General features: G+C 43.2%; 2 protein-coding genes across 2 annotated transcripts; both read left to right on the top strand.

Moving 5' to 3' along the window:
• Nucleotides 1-3,046: 3,046 nt before the first annotated feature.
• Nucleotides 3,047-4,054, top strand: LOC139477412 (protein mom-5-like). The gene has a single exon (XM_071259977.1). The coding sequence runs from the start codon at nt 3,158-3,160 to the stop codon at nt 4,052-4,054; it is 897 nt and encodes a 298-aa protein (XP_071116078.1). The 5' UTR covers nt 3,047-3,157.
• Nucleotides 4,055-8,085: 4,031 nt separating this feature from the next.
• On the top strand, nt 8,086-9,001 carry LOC139477316 (uncharacterized). The gene has a single exon (XM_071259868.1). It carries the CDS (start codon nt 8,093-8,095, stop codon nt 8,999-9,001), a length of 909 nt encoding a protein of 302 aa, XP_071115969.1. The 5' UTR covers nt 8,086-8,092.
• The last annotated feature ends 8,799 nt before the right edge of the window (nt 9,002-17,800 follow it).

A 17,800-nucleotide genomic window follows, 5' to 3' on the forward strand; every position in this document is an offset into this window, starting at 1 on the left:
TATTAATAAACTGCTGTCCACGTTATGCAGGCAATTAAGGATTAAGGGATTGGGGTATAGTCTATTAAACTCTGTGATACATTTCTTTATTGGCTTTTCTGGACACAGACTGTGGCATATGAAAAATCATGCAATTTATATTTAGATTATTTACAATTTACAACAAAATATTCAGCAATACAGTGTAGATATTATTTTTACCCAGAAGACTTATACGTCTGCATGATGATTGACCAAGACTTAATTTATTTTACACACCTTTTTGTACTATTAAACAATGCAGAAGCTTAACACACGTTTGGCTTCTCTTGGTAGCAAATCAATGCTGTAGCTTTTAAAATATATACAATTGACGTGGATGAAATTCATCACCAACGTCACTGCTATCACATGAATTACATTTTTGTACTTGTTTCCAGCGACCCACTATGACAGGATGTTCTGAACTGAATTAGTGAGAACAAGTTTTTTTAACATAATTTATTGAAATATTTTTTCAGCTACAAGTTTTAACCCTCTGACGCACATTTTCCTAAGATCGGAAAAGTGAAGGTTGTGCGAGAATTGCGCTCACGCGGCACTGGATCTACCTCTGGCTCTAAAAAAACGCAGCGGTTACATTTTCTATTTGATGGTGTAAATTTAACTGCAAATATTAAACCGGTGTTAAAAAAAGACACTTCTTAGTGTTTTCCGAGAATTTATTTTGCGTTGAAAAACAGTAAGTAAATTTCTCCGCTTTTTATCGTACACCGACTGTGCACCAACTGTGCGACGATTTTTATATTTCGAAGCTTTACGGAAACTGTGAGCGAACAAAATACTGCTACTGTACCTGAAACGTGATTTTGTAAACACTATCCAATATGGCGGAAAGTTCACTTCGGCGTTCGTGTTTGCGTATTTTCCAAAACATTCGAAACGATTCTAGGGTTATCGGAGACATTTTGGAATGATCATTGGTGATCTGATAAAAGACAGATACCCGTGATCACTAATATGCTATCTTTGAAATTCGTTTCTCCGGATAAATATCCGAAATTTAGATTTCAAAACATGCTGTAAATAACGCCGTGAGTGGTGATTTAGTAACGTGTAAAAATGGCGACATTTACTATGTACCTAATTTTCAGGTCACTTTCAGTTCTTTTGCTTGGCCTAAAATGCCAGTGGATAATATCACAGAATAGGGAATTTTCCACTTTATCAAAAACTGTGAAGTGTATCTGTGTGCGTGATGTATTTTGAATTTCATTCGACTTTAAAGTGAGGGTTGAAGAGGAGGGACATATATGTCCCTCTGGTATCCAGGAGGTTAAAGATATATTCTATCCGTGATCCGGGATAGAATAGATCTTCGGCAACCCATGCTTGCTGTAAAAGGTGACTATGCTTGTCGTAGGCGACTAACGGGATCGGGCGGTCAGACTCGCTGACTTGTTTGATGCATGTCATCGTATCGCAATTGTGTGGACCGATGCTTATGATGACAATCACTGGATTGTCTGGTCCAGACTCGATTATTTACAGGCCGCCGTCATATAGCTGGAATATTGCTGAGTGCTGCGTTAAACAACAAACAAACAAACAAATAAATAAAGATAGATTTAATTGACAATAACCAAATATTCGTGTTACTTTTTAGCACGCTTGTCATCTGATAACAGTTATACAATACACAAGAGACTTTAATTGCATTTCCTAACACGATACGGGCACAAAATGACACCATACGTGCATGGTTTTGGATATTAAGGGATTTTCTGTCAAGCTCCCCGTACATCATATTTGATGTCGTGTTCTTTTTTAATTAAGTTTAACTGATAAAAGTTCAGCAACTTTTACAGGAATATATTTCACACGACTATAATTTCAACTCATCAATTATTGCTTGCGATCACGGTGGGCATCGTCACCAGAAACTGACTATAACTAGTTCCCCTTCTGTTCTGCGGTCTACTACTTGCCGTTGTTTTATCAATGATGGGCACTCAGCGTGGTAGCCCCGGTACGATCTCACTCCACCATTTTCTTTATGACACCTCTGTGACGCCATTCTATTGTTTGAACGCTCCATTACTTTCCACTTGGAATGGACAGAACTATTTTGTACATTTATTGACAAATAAATAATTTCAATTACTTTCCGAAAACATGTGTCACCAGCGGGTTCGAACCCGTATCGTTTGATTTGAAAACGTGTAAATGTCAACCTCAGCTTCGGCGGAATCTTTGAAATAAACTATTGAATAATTTCATAATTTTGTATAATGCTTAAAAGCTCAAAATAATATGTGTATATTAATGTGTCCGAGCAGGTTACCTACAACAATGTTCATATTTACAGCAATGAGATAAACCCTTGACGAGAAATACAAATCAGGTAATATAAATATCCTTGTTCGGGGCTCTATATTTCCTAATATTCTTGTCAGCATGTATTGACAATATGCAAGCGATTGATAAATACTAGACCCAACGAAATTATAAGCCGTGTGCCATTGTAAATGTCAGCTCGCGACGGAGCTTGGCGCATGCGCAACAGCGACAGAGAACGCACTCCTCGTGCATCACGCAAGGGCGACTCACACTGTATAAATACAGACAACAAAGAGTCCTGGTTTATTTTTCAAATATTTTCCACAACAGAATATTTTGTCAAAGTGTAAAAGTAGGGATGAGTTTTAAGTATGGGAGTACCTCTCCATTCCTTTAAAATAATGGGCCTCTGATCCATTAATTTTAAGGAATGGAGAGTTACTCGGACATTCTCCTCTACTTGTAAAGGCCGGCGTCACACAGTAGTGTTGTTGTCTCTCGCGCAGGGGCTTTGTGTGAATGGGCGTCCTTCAGGTGAGCCGAGCGCAGTGAGCGAGTACAACGTTCCACCTTGTCCATTGATAGCGTAATACCAGGAAGACGCACTGACCCAACGAGAGTGTGGTTTGTAGGTGTCCGGTGTTGACATTAGAGTCGCAAGGTAAAACCTCGCATTCCGTTTGTCTTGGGTAGAAATAGCGAACGATGACATGCTGACGAAGTGAATTTGCGGACACCGTCATCTGTTGAATTAGAATTTGCAGTCCTGACTGTCTCTCCCGTGCACTGACTGTAGACCTCGTCCACACGGATAATACGCTTCACGTTAAAATCCAAGATGGCGCCGTGTTTTCTCGTCGCTGTGACCTGTCTGACTGTGGTGTTGGTGGTTTGCCCCTGTGCGTGTCAGACAGTGGACCTGTGTTCATCCTTACAACCCCTGGGGCCTCTATGCGCCAATATGACGTACAATGTCTCGTCATTCCCTAACGCCTTTGGTCACAGGAATGCAGAAGAAGCGTCCATAGCTATTCATCAGTTCTACCCATTGGTGAAAATACAGTGTTCAGACGTGATGGTTGACCTGTTGTGTTCAGTGCACTTCCCTAAATGCGACCCCGAGTTTGGCAGGATTCCCCCATGTCGGGAGATGTGTGCCTCGGCCCGACTCGGGTGTGAAAGTTTGATGAAAAGGTTCGGATTTGAATGGCCGATTGGTTTAAATTGCAATCATTTCCCTAGTAAAGCGAACAACGTTAATTGTATGAATGTCGAGTCCCGCATGACAACTACAACTACAACTACGACTACAACTACAACAACCACAACTACGACTACGACTACAACGACTATGGCACCGATGTCAAACATTCCCGACTTCTGCCGGAACCTACCATACGGGAGGCCGTCACTTCCGAACGTTCTCGGACATTGGACATTCGTTGACGCTCGGAGAAACATCGAAAGGTTCATATCAATGATAGCCAGCGGATGTTCGGATAGACTGTTACAGTACATGTGTGTGCTTCACTATCCGACCCACGAGCCAACGACACAGAAGCCAATTCCGCCATGTTGGGAGTTCTGCCTGGCGGTGAGAACACAATGCCTCTCCCATCTCCCAATTCCCAGGCCGCGTAGCTTTTATTGCGAGCGTCTCCCAAGTAAAATCACCCCCGGTTCCAAGTGCTGTAGATATGATATGAAAATGTACAGCGCACCCAAGTTCCCATGAATTTAATTATTTATAAATTGATAATCCAGTTGCATGTGACAAGTCATTTTAAACTTGATAAAGTCGCATTTTGTTTTGTTGGTTGTTGTTGGTTTGTTGTTTAACGCCGCTCTCAACAATATTCCAGCTATATGACGGCGGTCTGTGAAAAATCGAGTCTGGACCAGACAATCAAGTGATTGACACGAGCCACGCAACTAAGACACGATGACATGCATCAACCAAGTCAGCGAGCCTGACCACCCGATCCCGTTAGTCGCCTCTTACGACAAGCACAGTCGCCTTTTAAGGCAAGCATGGGTTGGTGAAGACATTCTATCCCGGATCTTCACGGGACAGTTCGGGCTAGTACAAGCAGTCAGACGCACACGCACACGCACACACACACACACACACACACGTTAATGCACGTCGCTATACAAGTGAAATAATGAACGCGACGTTAAACGCCATTTCACCTCTTACACGCACCATGACGTCATTTGCAATAGAAATGACTATGAAAACGAGTGAGCGAGTTGGATTAAACGCGGCTTTTAACAGTATTCCAGTTATATCACGGCGTGTCAGCTTAAGGTGGGAGGAAAGCCCGAAGTGATGCAGGTCTCGGACATTTACCACTTCGGTGAAACCCACGAGCACGGGTATGGTGCTGACAAACCTAGAAACATAATCGGCGCGAACCGGGATTCGAACCCACAACCATAGGTTTCTGGCGTACGCAGGGGACGCAACTCTGCACAGCGAATAGCGGCGGCTTGGACGACTGGGCCATTTAAATTGAAAAGGAGCCCAAGTAAGATGGGCGATTCCACCTGAAAACTGGAAAATCTAGACTCGCGGGAAGAGTAGAAATATTAATAAACTGCTGTCCACGTTATGCAGGCAATTAAGGATTAAGGGATTGGGGTATAGTCTTTTAAACTCTGTGATACATTTCTTTATTGGCTTTTCTGGACACAGACTGTGGCATATGAAAAATCATGCAATTTATATTTAGATTATTTACAATTTACAACAAAATATTCAGCAATACAGTGTAGATATTATTTTTACCCAGAAGACTTACACGTCTGCATGATGATTGACCAAGACTTAATTTATTTAACACACCTTTTTGTACTATTAAACAATGTGGAAGCTTAACACGTTTGGCTTCTCTTGGTAGCAAATCAATGCTGTAGCTTTTAAAATATATACAATTGACGTGGATGAGATTCATCACCAACGTCACTGCTATCACATAAATTACATTTTTGTACTTGTCTCCAGCGACCCACTATGACAGGATGTTCTGAACTGAATTAGTGAGAACCAGTGTTTTATAACATAATTTATTGAAATATTTTTCAGCTACAAGTTTTAACCCTCTGGATGCCGAGTTTTTTTCTGACGCACATTTTCCTAAGATCGGAAAAGTGAAGGTTGTGCGAGAATTGCGCTCACGCGGCACTGGATCTACCTCTGGCTCTAAAATTACGCAGCGGTTACATTTTCTATTTGATGGTGTAAATTTAACTGCAAATATTAAACCGGTGTTAGAAAAAGACACTTCTAAGTGTTTTCCGAGAATTTATTCTGCGTTGAAAAACAGTAAGTAAATTTCTCCGCTTTTTATCGTACACCGATGAAATAACTGTGCGACGATTTTTATATTTCGAAGCTTTACGGAAACTGTGTGCGAACAAAATACTGCTACTGTACCTGAAACGTGATTTTGTAAACACTATCCAATATGGCGGAAAGTTCACTTCGGCGTTCGTGTTTGCGTATTTTCCAAAACATTCGAAACGATTCTAGGGTTATCGGAGACATTTTGGAATGATCATTGGTGATCTGATAAAAGACAGATACCCGTGATCACTAATATGCTATCTTTGAAATTCGTTTCTCCGGATAAATATCCGAAATTTAGATTTCAAAACATGCTGTAAATAACGCCGTGAGTGGTGATTTAGTAACGTGTAAAAATGGCGACATTTACTATGTACCTAATTTTCAGGTCACTGTCAGTACTTTTGCTTGGCCTATAATGCCAGTGGATAATATCACAGAATAGGGAATTTTCCACTTTATCAAAAACTGTGAAGTGTATCTGTGTGCGTGATGTATTTTGAATTTTATTCGACTTTAAAGTGAGGGTTGAAGAGGAGGGACATATATGTCCCTCTGGCATCCAGGGGGTTAAAGATAGATTCTACCCGTGAAGATCCGGGATAGAATAGATCTTCAGCAACCCATGCTTGCTGTAAAAGGTGACTATGCTTGTCGTAGGCGACTAACGGGATCGGGTGGTCAGACTCACTGACTTGTTTGATGCATGTCATCGTATCCAACTTGTGTGGACCGATGCTTATGATGACAATCACTGGATTGTCTGGTCCAGACTCGATTATTTACAGACCGTCATATAGCTGGAATATTGCTGAGTGCTGCGTTAAACAACAAACAAACAAACAAACAAATAAATAAAGATAGATTTAATTGACAATAACCAAATATTCATGTTACTTTTTAGCACGCTTGTCATCTGATAACAGTTATACAATACACAAGAAACTTTAATTGCATTTCCTAACACGATACGGGCACAAAATGACACCATACGTGCATGGTTTTGGATATTAAGGGATTTTCTGTCAAGCTCCCCGTACATCATATTTGATGTCGTGTTCTTTTTTAATTAAGTTTAACTGATAAAAGTTCAGCAACTTTTACAGGAATATATTTCACACGACTATGATTTCAACTCATCAATTATTGCTTGCGATCACGGTGGGCATCGTCACCAGAAACTGACTATAACTAGTTCCCCTTCTGTTCTGCGGTCTACTACTTGCCGTTGTTTTATCAATGATGGGCACTCAGCGTGGTAGCCCCGGTACGATCTCACTCCACCATTTTCTTTATGACACCTCTGTGACGCCATTCTATTGTTTGAACGCTCCATTACTTTCCACTTGGAATGGACAGAACTATTTTGTACATTTATTGACAAATACATAATTTCAATTACTTTCCGAAAACATGTGTCACCAGCGGGTTCGAACCCGTATCGTTTGATTTGAAAACGTGTAATTGTCAACCTCAGCTTCGGCGGAATCTTTGAAATAAACTATTGAATAATTTCATAATTTTGTATAATGCTTAAAAGCTCAAAATAATATGTGTATATTAATGTGTCCGAGCAGGTTACCTACAACAATGTTCATATTTACAGCAATGAGATAAACCCTTGACGAGAAATACAAATCAGGTGATATAAATATCCTTGTTCGGGGCTCTATATTTCCTAATATTCCTGTCAGCATGTATTGACAATATGCAAGCGATTGATAAATACTAGACCCAACGAAATTATAAGCCGTGTGCCATTGTAAATGTCAGCTCGCGACGGAGCTTGGCGCATGCGCAACAGCGACAGAGAACGCACTCCTCGTGCATCACGCAAGGGCGACTCACACTGTATAAATACAGACAACAAAGAGTCCTGGTTTATTTTTCAAATATTTTCCACAACAGAATATTTTGTCAAAGTGTAAAAGTAGGGATGAGTTTTAAGTAGGGGAGTAACTCTCCATTCCTTTAAAATAATGGGCCTCTGATCCATTAATATTAAGGAATGGAGAGTTACTCGGACATTCTCCTCTACTTTTAAAGGCCAGCGTCACACAGTAGTATTGTTGTCTCTCGCGCAGGGGCTTTGTGTGAATGGGCGTCCTTCAGGTGAGCCGAGCGCAGTGAGCGAGTACAACGTTCAACCTTGTCCATTGATAGCGTAATACCAGGAAGACGCACTGACCCAACGAGAGTGTGGTTTGTAGGTGTCCGGTGTTGACATTAGAGTCGCAAGGTAAAACCTCGCATTCCGTTTGTCTTGGGTAGAAATAGCGAACGATGACATGTTGACGAAGTGAATTTGCGGACACCGTCATCTGTTGAATTAGAATTTGTAGTCCTGACTGTCTCTCCCGTGCACTGACTGTAGACCTCGTCCACATGGATAATACGCTTCACTGCTTCACGTTAAAATCCAAGATGGCGCCGTGTTTTCTCGTCGCTGTGACCTGTCTGACTGTGGTGTTGGTGGTTTGCCCCTGTGCGTGTCAGACAGTGGACCTGTGTTCATCCTTACAACCCCTGGGGCCTCTATGCGCCAATATGACGTACAATGTCTCGTCATTCCCTAACGCCTTTGGTCACAGGAATGCAGAAGAAGCGTCCATAGCTATTCATCAGTTCTACCCATTTGGGAAAATACAGTGTTCAGACGTGATGGTTGACCTGTTGTGTTCAGTGCACTTCCCTAAATGCGACCCCGAGTTTGGCAGGATTCCCCCATGTCGGGAGATGTGTGCCTCGGCCCGACTCGGGTGTGAAAGTTTGATGAAAAGGTTCGGATTTGAATGGCCGATTGGTTTAAATTGCAATCATTTCCCTAGTAAAGCGAACAACGTTAATTGTATGAATGTCGAGTCCCGCATGACAACTACAACTACAACTACGACTACAACTACAACTACAACAACCACAACTACGACTACGACTACAACGACTATGGCACCGATGTCAAACATTCCCGACTTCTGTCGGAACCTACCATACGGGAGGCCGTCACTTCCGAACGTTCTCGGACATTGGACATTCGTTGACGCTCGGAGAAACATAGAAAGGTTCATGTCAATGATAGCCAGCGGATGTTCGGATAGACTGTCACAGTACATGTGTGTGCTTCACTATCCGACCCACGAGCCAACGACACAGAAGCCAGTTCCGCCATGTTGGGAGTTCTGCCTGGCGGTGAGAACACAATGCCTGTTCCATCTCCCAATTCCCTGGCCGCGTAGCTTTTATTGCGAGCGTCTCCCAAGTAAAATCACCCCCGGTTCCAAGTGCTGGGGATATGATATGAAAATGTACAGAGCACCCAAGTTCCCATGGATTTAATTATTTATAAATTGATAATCCAGTTGCATTTTAATGTCATTTTAAACTTGATAAAGTCTTATTATGTGAATAATTAGTTTGTGTTTCACATGATACTTTGATGTGGGTTTTCCTTTGACTTCGCATTGGTTCGGAGCAGAACAGGTTGTAGGTACCCCATGGTTATTGTGAACTGAGAATCGAGTTTTCACAAAATGTCATCTGGAACTACTGTGTGTCATCTAACCCGTTGACGCAGTATATATTGTCGGAAATGCTATGAAACGACAACTTATCATCGATTATTATTTTTTGGGGGTCGCTGTGATATACTGTAGCTTCTATATTATTTACTGCAACGTAAAACGACATCACCAATTCACACACTGGCAAAATGAGGATGTCTCTTCTTCTGAATCTCAAGGTGCGGTCGGGTAGCCTAGTGGTTAAAGCGTTCGCTCGTCACGCCGAAGACCCAGGTTCGATTCCCGACATGGGTACAGTATGTGAAGCTAATTTCTGGTGTTCCCCGCCGTGATATTGCTGGAATATGCCTAAAAGCGGCGTAAAAACATACTCACTCATCTGAAACGTTCTCGAAAGTCTTTTGTGATGAAATATGAGTGAGTTGGGTTTAACGCCGCTTTTAACAATATTGCAGTTATATCGCGGCGTGTCAGCTTAATGTGGGAGAGAAGACCGAAGTGATGCAGGTCTCAGACGCTTACCACTTCGGTGAAACCCACGACAACGGGTATGGTGCTGACAAACCTAGAAACATAATCGGGGCGGACCGGGATTCGAACCCACAATCATAGGTCTCTGGCGTGTCCAAGGGACGCAACTCTGCACAGCGAATCGAGGCGCCTTAGACGACTTGGCCACTATCAAATTTCATGATGGTTTTAGGACCGCCTCCGTGGTCTAGTGGTAGAGCGTCCGCCCGGAGAGCGTAAGGTTCATACCAAAAGACTTTAAAAGATGGTACTTGTTGTTACCCTGTCTGGCGCTCGGCTTTAAGGGGCTAAAACAATGACTGATCGACTCGGAGTCAGTATACTGTCTGCGTGGGGTATTCATGTTAAACTGCGGCATGGTATTAAAGTCAAAGTCAAAGATATTTATTTCATGTAAGGCCTCCGGCCCTTATACAAGAGAGTTACAAATAGGTAGTTTACATATTTGGATATATACTCATGTTCAACAATTTGTTTCTGAGGGAAATTGCATTTTTAACACATATGGCCAGTTTTAATATGACAACATCATCTTTTGAAGAAAGAAGAGAAATAAAAGCAGGTACAGGATAATTTGACAGATATCGTTCTGGTATAAACTTTCTTCTTGGGTCACAATAATAAGGACAGACAAAAGTAAAATGAATTTCATTTTCGATAGATGAATGACATAATGGGCACAGCCTTTTCAGTGGACATTTTTCTTCCTTCATTTATCATGAGACCTAACAATCCGAACCTAAATTGAATAAATGGACCTCGAAGGGTTCTTGATGTTAATGTTGATAAGTATTTTTCTGGTTGAATAAGACTCTTAAACGTTCTGTAAAAGTCATACCTTGAACTGTTTTCTAGAGTGGAATGCCATTCCTGATAAAACAAATTTATAGATTGTTCACGAAATTGTTTCAAAAAGAGTTTAACATCACCAACTGTTTGGTTCAACCATACAAAGCCGTAGCCATGAGAAAACAAAGGGTTTGTAATATGTGATGCCCATGTTACTTTGCCCATGTCGTCTAAATGTACAAGCATATTATAAGCAAGTTTGGGGATTCGGCGTTCATGCATTCGAAGAATATTAAACCAGTATTTCAAGCATCTAATTTGGAAGTTGATATATACTCTTCAAAAAAAGAAACTGACATAGATGTAAAACGACTTTTTGCCAAATATCTAAAATAATTACATTAAATGAGAACCAAATAAGTCAAACAGAAAGATGATGTGTCTGTAATTCGCGAAAACACATGCAAAGGGCATAGACGTAGCGTTTGGGGATCAATTTTACAGCTTCACCCAAACGCAACCGCCTGTAAAAAAAAAGTGCAGCACAGGATCCTGCATTTAGTGATCCTGCGGTGACAGAATGCCAAGACTGAATGCAGCTCAACGGAACAACGCCATTGGGAGATTACAAGCTGGAGCAACTCAGCAAGAAGTGGCCAGGCATTTTGGCGTATCCAGACAGACAATCTCCGCACTGTGGACGCGATACAACAACACCAACAGAGTTGACGACAGACCAAGGTCAGAAAGACCAAGGGTGACAACCCAAGCACAAGATCGATACATCCGGCTGCGACACCTCCGAGACCGCACTACCACAGCCACATCTACAACCACACAGATTCCTGGGGTACGCAGAATATCAGATCAAACGGTACGCAACAGACTGAGGGAGGCTGGAATTTTTGCACGAAGACCTGTTCGACGTCATGTATTGACCCCACGTGTTTCCAGTTTTAGTAATATTGCTGTAATATCGCGGTTCAGGTACTACAAAATATGGGTACACACTCCTAAACCACTGTGAGTCTGGACGCAACGCAACTCATTAAGAGTATGTTCACAAACTGCACGGCAAAATGATGTAATGCTTTCAAAAAAATATAAAACCGTATCAAAATCACAAACCTCCAACACAGTATGTTTCTATGTATAGGCAAGGTTTGTTTGTTATTTGTTTCCCGCTACACTCACCAATATCGCTGCTATATGGCAGCGCAATGTTTGGCCGTGGAATCGAATCTGCACCACACCCCCCGTTGATACACATACTGAACATAACTCTATGCTCACCCAAGTCAACGAGCCGAACAACACATCCCGTTAGTTACTTCTTACGACAAGCATAGTCGCCTATTAGAGTAAGCGTGGGCTGCTCAACACTACCCGTGTCTTCGTGGGTCCTGAGTGTAAGTTGGTTGGTTGGTTGTTTTACGCCGCACTCAACAATATTCCAGCTATATGACGGCGATCTGTAAATAATCGAGTTTGGACCAGACAATCCAGTGACTGACATCCTGAGCATCGATCCACGCAATTTGGATCGATGACATGCATCAACCAAGTCAGCGAGTCTTACCACCCGACCCCCTCAGTCGCATCTTACGACAAGCATAGTCGCCGTTTACGGCAAGCATGGGTTGCTGAAGACCTATTCTACCCCGGATCTTCACGGTTCGATTGTAAGTGCATATGTTACCTACTACATATGTCTACTGTGCATGCCACTGCATATTGTCCTGATGTAAAGCAGCGTAGCCACACAATGAAATAAACGCATTTAAACAGGCTGTAAGCAGCTGTGTATGTACGTGTGCATGCATGCATGCGTGCTTATAGTACCGTACACTTCTGTCTGGTGTATATAAAACCTTTTTCCCCATTGCGCCCTTTTGAAAGCAAAAAGAAATACTAAAAAATTAAATAAGCACACAAAACATTACATGTTTGAGAAATTTTATTAAATCAAGCAGTACGTGACACCCCAACTACCCTTCTTCGTCGGACTCAATCCCCGGGTTGCATATAAAGCAGGTTTTCACGTTTTCAACTGACTGGTGATCTTGATCACAATATCAGATTACACGTGGGTAATTGGGCTCCCGGTGGGCTGGTGAAGGTTCTGCATCTTCAGTTATCATAAAGTCCCCAACATCATCACTGTCGCTGTCATCTCTTATCACTCCCCGGCGTTTCTTTACCGGGGTCACTAGGGCTGCTGTCCGCTTTCTTCTGCAGGTGCGGGGCGGTGTTGCGGGTGGGGTGTCTTGCTCCTTCGGTGGTGGCACAGGGGGTACTGCATCAGTAGGGGTGTTTTGCTCCTTCGGGGGCGTCACAGGGGGAGTTGTAGGGTAGGGTTCTTTTCCAGCCTTCGGTGACGCCTGGTGTTCTTCTGTGTCACTTGGCCGCTCTGCGCAATAACGGGCCTGATGGCCTTGTATCAACATCTTACACCATCGACACGGTAGCACACAACCGCCGGCAAAATGCCCCATATTACCGCATTTATAGCAGTCATAGTTGGCTAAGTTGGGTGGTGGACCCCCACGTTTCTGTCTGGCTATGCGCATGGGACATGTGTATGATGTGTGGTCGATACTACCGCATCCTCTTTCACCGCACGGTTTCTTAAACTCCCCAGCCGCGTGTCCCAGCTCTTTACAGTTATAGCACATCAGGTTGTTAGCTCCTGTAGGTTTAGTGCCGCGACTCATACACCTTGGTGCTGCGTGCCCGCTTTCCCCGCATTTGCTGCACGGCTCGGGGCAGCGCCAGAACCAGTGTCCCATGGGGGTTGCACACTTGTTTTCGCAGCTGGCATTGGGGCACACGGTATAATGATGGTCGTCAGATTGGCAGCGGCGACATAAGAAGGTAGTGAAAGGCATGGTTACACGGCTACGTCAGCAAGCTGGTCCAAAGTATGTCAGGCAGGCGTAGCAAGGCTGTTTGCAAATATAGCAGTCAGCTATTACTTACTTATATTGGAGATTTGACGTGGGCTTTCCGAGTGTAGCGTATTTCGCACACGGCTATCGGCTTACTTACTTACTTACTTTGGAGATTTAACGTGCGCTTTCCGACTGATGCGTATTTCGCACACGGCTATCGGCTACCAGGCCAGCTCTATATACCCTGGTGCAACCCGAGGCCCCGCCTTCTCATTATGCTGATTGTTATTCAAACCTCCCACCATACATAATCAGACCGCAACTCCGCCCCCAACACCTATTCTGCATACCATTAAACGCCTATGTCGCCAAACCTACCTACCCGTGTACACTTACATTGTTAGGCGGGGGTGCCGCCTGCAGAGTGACACACAGCGCCTTTACCTTTGCGCTGTATGAATGAAAAATATTTCCTACCTACACAGGTAATAATGTGTTTTATTACACACTGTTTTCAACAGCTGAAAATCAATATCATGTGGGCAATACACAACCTATTTCTACGACCCTGACCCGCATATGTGCGGCCGAAAAGGCACATGTCCTTAAATGGTATGAGGAAAATAAGAATCAAAGCTTAGGTATTGCCGAAGCGATGTTGACATCCTGGGGCAGGGGCGTGGTAAACTCCGAGAAATGTTTACCGAGGTCAATGGTGTGGATGCTCTTATGTATGACTGTGTTCAGAACAAATTTCTTGAAGGAACGTCAAATCGCCATTCAACCACCATCTTCCCGAGGCAAGGGAGTTAACTGACTTTAAAAGTCCAGTTTCACCCTGATAGGAATCAGCCAGCTGTGGCTTTACAATGGTTGTCATGGTTACAGCACAGCAACCCTAGCATGCGTCGTTTGTGCCACGCTCGCGCCCTAGGGGGTGAATTCAAGCGTAAATGCCGGAGTCACAATTTCGCTGTTGACGGGTATGATATCCACAACCATGTTGTTTGTCCATTCTTGGGCTGCTATTTTCACAGGTGCCGTAAATGTTTTTGGGGCTGTAAGGGCGTGAGTTTCTCTTTAGGTACAACACCAAGGGAACGTCATGACTTGACAATGTATCGGCTGAATCTCATACGCCAACACCGCATGTTCGAGACGTTGTTGCACAGTGAGTGAGTGAGTGAGTGAGTGAGGTTTTACGCCGCTTTTAGCAATACTCCAGCAATATCACGGCGGGGGACACCAGAAATGAGCTTCAAACATTGTCGGGAATCGAACCTGGGTCTGCGGCGTGACGAGTGCACGCTTTAACCACAAGGCTACCCGACCGCCCCTTTGTTGCATTGTGGGAGTGCGACTTTAAGAAAATGCAGATGCAAAGTGATGCAAAGTTAGGGGAGTTTGTCAAAAACATGACCCGGCAAAGCAGCGGTGCTGTTGATGAAGGTTCATTCACACCCTCTCGACCCTTCGGAGGTCGGACAAATGGCGTGTCTTTGCACAGAAAGTGCGCCGAAGGGGAAAAGATCAAATATGTTGATGTATGTTCTCTATACCCGTATATATGCAAGTATGGCCGTTTCTAACAGGCCACCCCACTGTACAGTAGGCGCCGCCCCCTCCCCCCCACCACACACACACACACCAGCCCCACACCCCAGAAAGGCGGGTGTCATGCTTGACGCCTCTCAAATTATACCCAATCCCGGAAAAAGAGCCATCAGCAAGCCCTTTTAAATTATTTGTGGGGAAAATTATCTCAGCGCAATAACATGGACACGGACGTATTTGTTTCAGAGCTTCCGTAGCTTCCGGAGCTTCCGGATTTCTACAACATTCCCCGGAATGCTGATATCAGAGACCATATAATTGATCTATTATATGATCTCTGCTGACATTGAGGTGAAAGACATCAGTTTAATGAACGAGGATGTGCTGCTCATCACCTTCACTGCCTGTCTGTCAAACCCAACGGTGCCAGCAACGTTGCCACAGCAAGCTGGGACACGGCTCAAGCCCGATTAAAACTGTATAGCGGCATACAGCCTTTGGGAGACCGCTGCCTGTACTTTGACACAGAAATCTGGGGTAGAATAGGTCTTCAGCAACCCATGCTTGCCGTAAAAGGCGACTATGCTTGTCGTAAGAGGCGACAAACGGGATCGGGTGGCCAGGCTCGCTGACTTGGTTGATACATGTCATCGATCCCAATTGCGTGGAGTGATGCTCACGATGTCTGTCACTGGAGTATCTGGTCCAAACTCGATTATTTACAGACCGCCGTCATATAGCTGGAATATTGCTGAATGCGGCGTTAAACAACAAACCAACCAAAACAAACTGTTCCTGAGTACTTTTTCTATGTGGGTTTGAGATCAATGATTGTACGTGTAAGATCATATGGATTGACCATCTAATGTATGTGTATATTCACACAGTTGCGTAAATAAATCTAGGCCGCGTAACACACAATATGTCCAACTTTTAATGTGTTGTTATGATGTAGCGTAACAGTTGGACGTAGGCGAATGAGACGTAGGGCGTAGGAGAGTGAGACGTAGGACGTAGGAGAGTGAGACGTAGGAGAGTGAGACGTAGGACACAGGAGAGTGAGACGTAGGACGTAGGAGAGTGAGACGTAGGACGTAGGAGAGTGAGACGTAGGAGAGTGAGACGTAGGACGTAGGAGAGTGAGACGTAGGACGCAGGAGAGTGAGACGTAGGACGTAGGAGAGTGAGACGTAGGAGAGTGAGACGTAGGACACAGGAGAGTGAGACGTAGGACGTAGGAGAGTGAGACGTAGAACGTAGGAGAGTGAGACGTAGGAGAGTGAGACGTAGGATGGCTTCTCACATGGCTTCTCACATGTTGGTCAAATTATGCAAGTTTTGATGTGCTGACTTACTTAGTTAATTGTTTATTGGCTGGTCAGCTGTGTCGATATCTGGTCAGCCGGGTCTAGAATTTCTATAGCGCTAGCCGATTAGCATCTGCCAGCTCGTTTGACTGGTTTCGACAGCTTGCATCTCCATGCGTTACGTATTATGATAGGCGTCCTGTAAACTATGTAGCGTTTACTGGTTTGGGAATGTGAAACTTAAAGTAGAAGAACATATTTGATTTTGATAAAACTTGAAGAAAAATTTGATGATTTTCGCACTGTTATAAAACTATGGAAGCCTAATTCAGTCATTCATCATCATATTTCGTATTTCTGATTTCCACACGTGAAATCAAGAGACTATGAATATGGTGGCGGTTAACTTTTGTGCATGTGTATATTAACTGGGTTTCAAAGTTGAAATTATTAATATATAAAATGGGATATGAATTTGTCTGGGAAGATCAGTCTATTGGAAGTACAGATTCTTTTGTTTCTGAGTTTATAACGAGATCACATTATATGTACCAGCAGGATATGTATGCCTCCATCTCTAGGCTCTAAAACGTTCTCGCACTCCTTATCTAAACCCAGTTTTGGCGTTGAACAATATATTGGCTGTCTCACTATAAACAAGTTTCGTGTGGATCTTGCTAGGTTAAGATGTGGCTCACATCGTCTAAAAATAGAAACTGGTAGTCACGTGAGCATGCCAAGAAACCAAAGAGTGTGTGAGATGTGTAGCTGCGGTTATGTTGAAAGTTAATACCATTTTATATTGATATATAATGCATATGAACACCTACGGCAACTGCATGCCCCTAACAAGTATTATATATTTCCTAGTTTACACAAATTTAACATGTTAATGTCTGAAAACAATTCGAATACTTTACAAAATATGGGAATATTTATTTTTTATGCTAATAATTTGAAAAAAGAAATGTTACAAATTGGCTGTAGCACCGTTGCAACATGTAATGGGCCGATGGCCTATACTTCGTGGATAAATAATCCCGAATGCGACGTTATATCCTATATCATCCCCATTTCTCCCACTGTTCAAAGCTACGTTAAACCCAACTCACGCACTCATTTTCATTGTATGGGCGGCACCATGTAAAGAACAGCCACCTTCAAGCTATTCCAGTGACAAACCTTGCACCCTTCAGTGTTTTGATGAGCATTGTCTGCACCCCTTCCAGCGTGGCAAAATAAAAATAAGTATCATTACGACCAGTACACTTAATAAAAACCTGACTGTCCCAAACTCCAACTCGAGGGACACGAAGTGATTGAAATGGACACTTTACGATGGCTTTCTTTGTGTTGCTTGCTATGTCATATAGATACACAGTGTCCTTTTCATATTGTATGGCTAGATTATCGGGCGAGATGACAGCAACGAAGAATAGCCAACAGTAGACCCCCAACACTTTTCTTGGCACCAATTCGTAAATACTTTTGTAGTTAAGAGTATACAATGTGTATTGCGTAAATCCTATGCTTCCCGTTCTC

This window comes from Haliotis cracherodii, unplaced genomic scaffold, assembly GCF_022045235.1.
Source record: "Haliotis cracherodii isolate W230 unplaced genomic scaffold, xgHalCrac1.p SCAF_33, whole genome shotgun sequence".
NCBI lineage: Eukaryota > Metazoa > Mollusca > Gastropoda > Lepetellida > Haliotidae > Haliotis > Haliotis cracherodii.

Coding starts and splice junctions, on each gene's coding strand:
- LOC139477316 (XM_071259868.1), top strand. CDS start 8,093: ATGGCGCCGTGTTTTCTCGTCGCTGTGACCTGTCTGACTGTGGTGTTG.
- LOC139477412 (XM_071259977.1), top strand. CDS start 3,158: ATGGCGCCGTGTTTTCTCGTCGCTGTGACCTGTCTGACTGTGGTGTTG.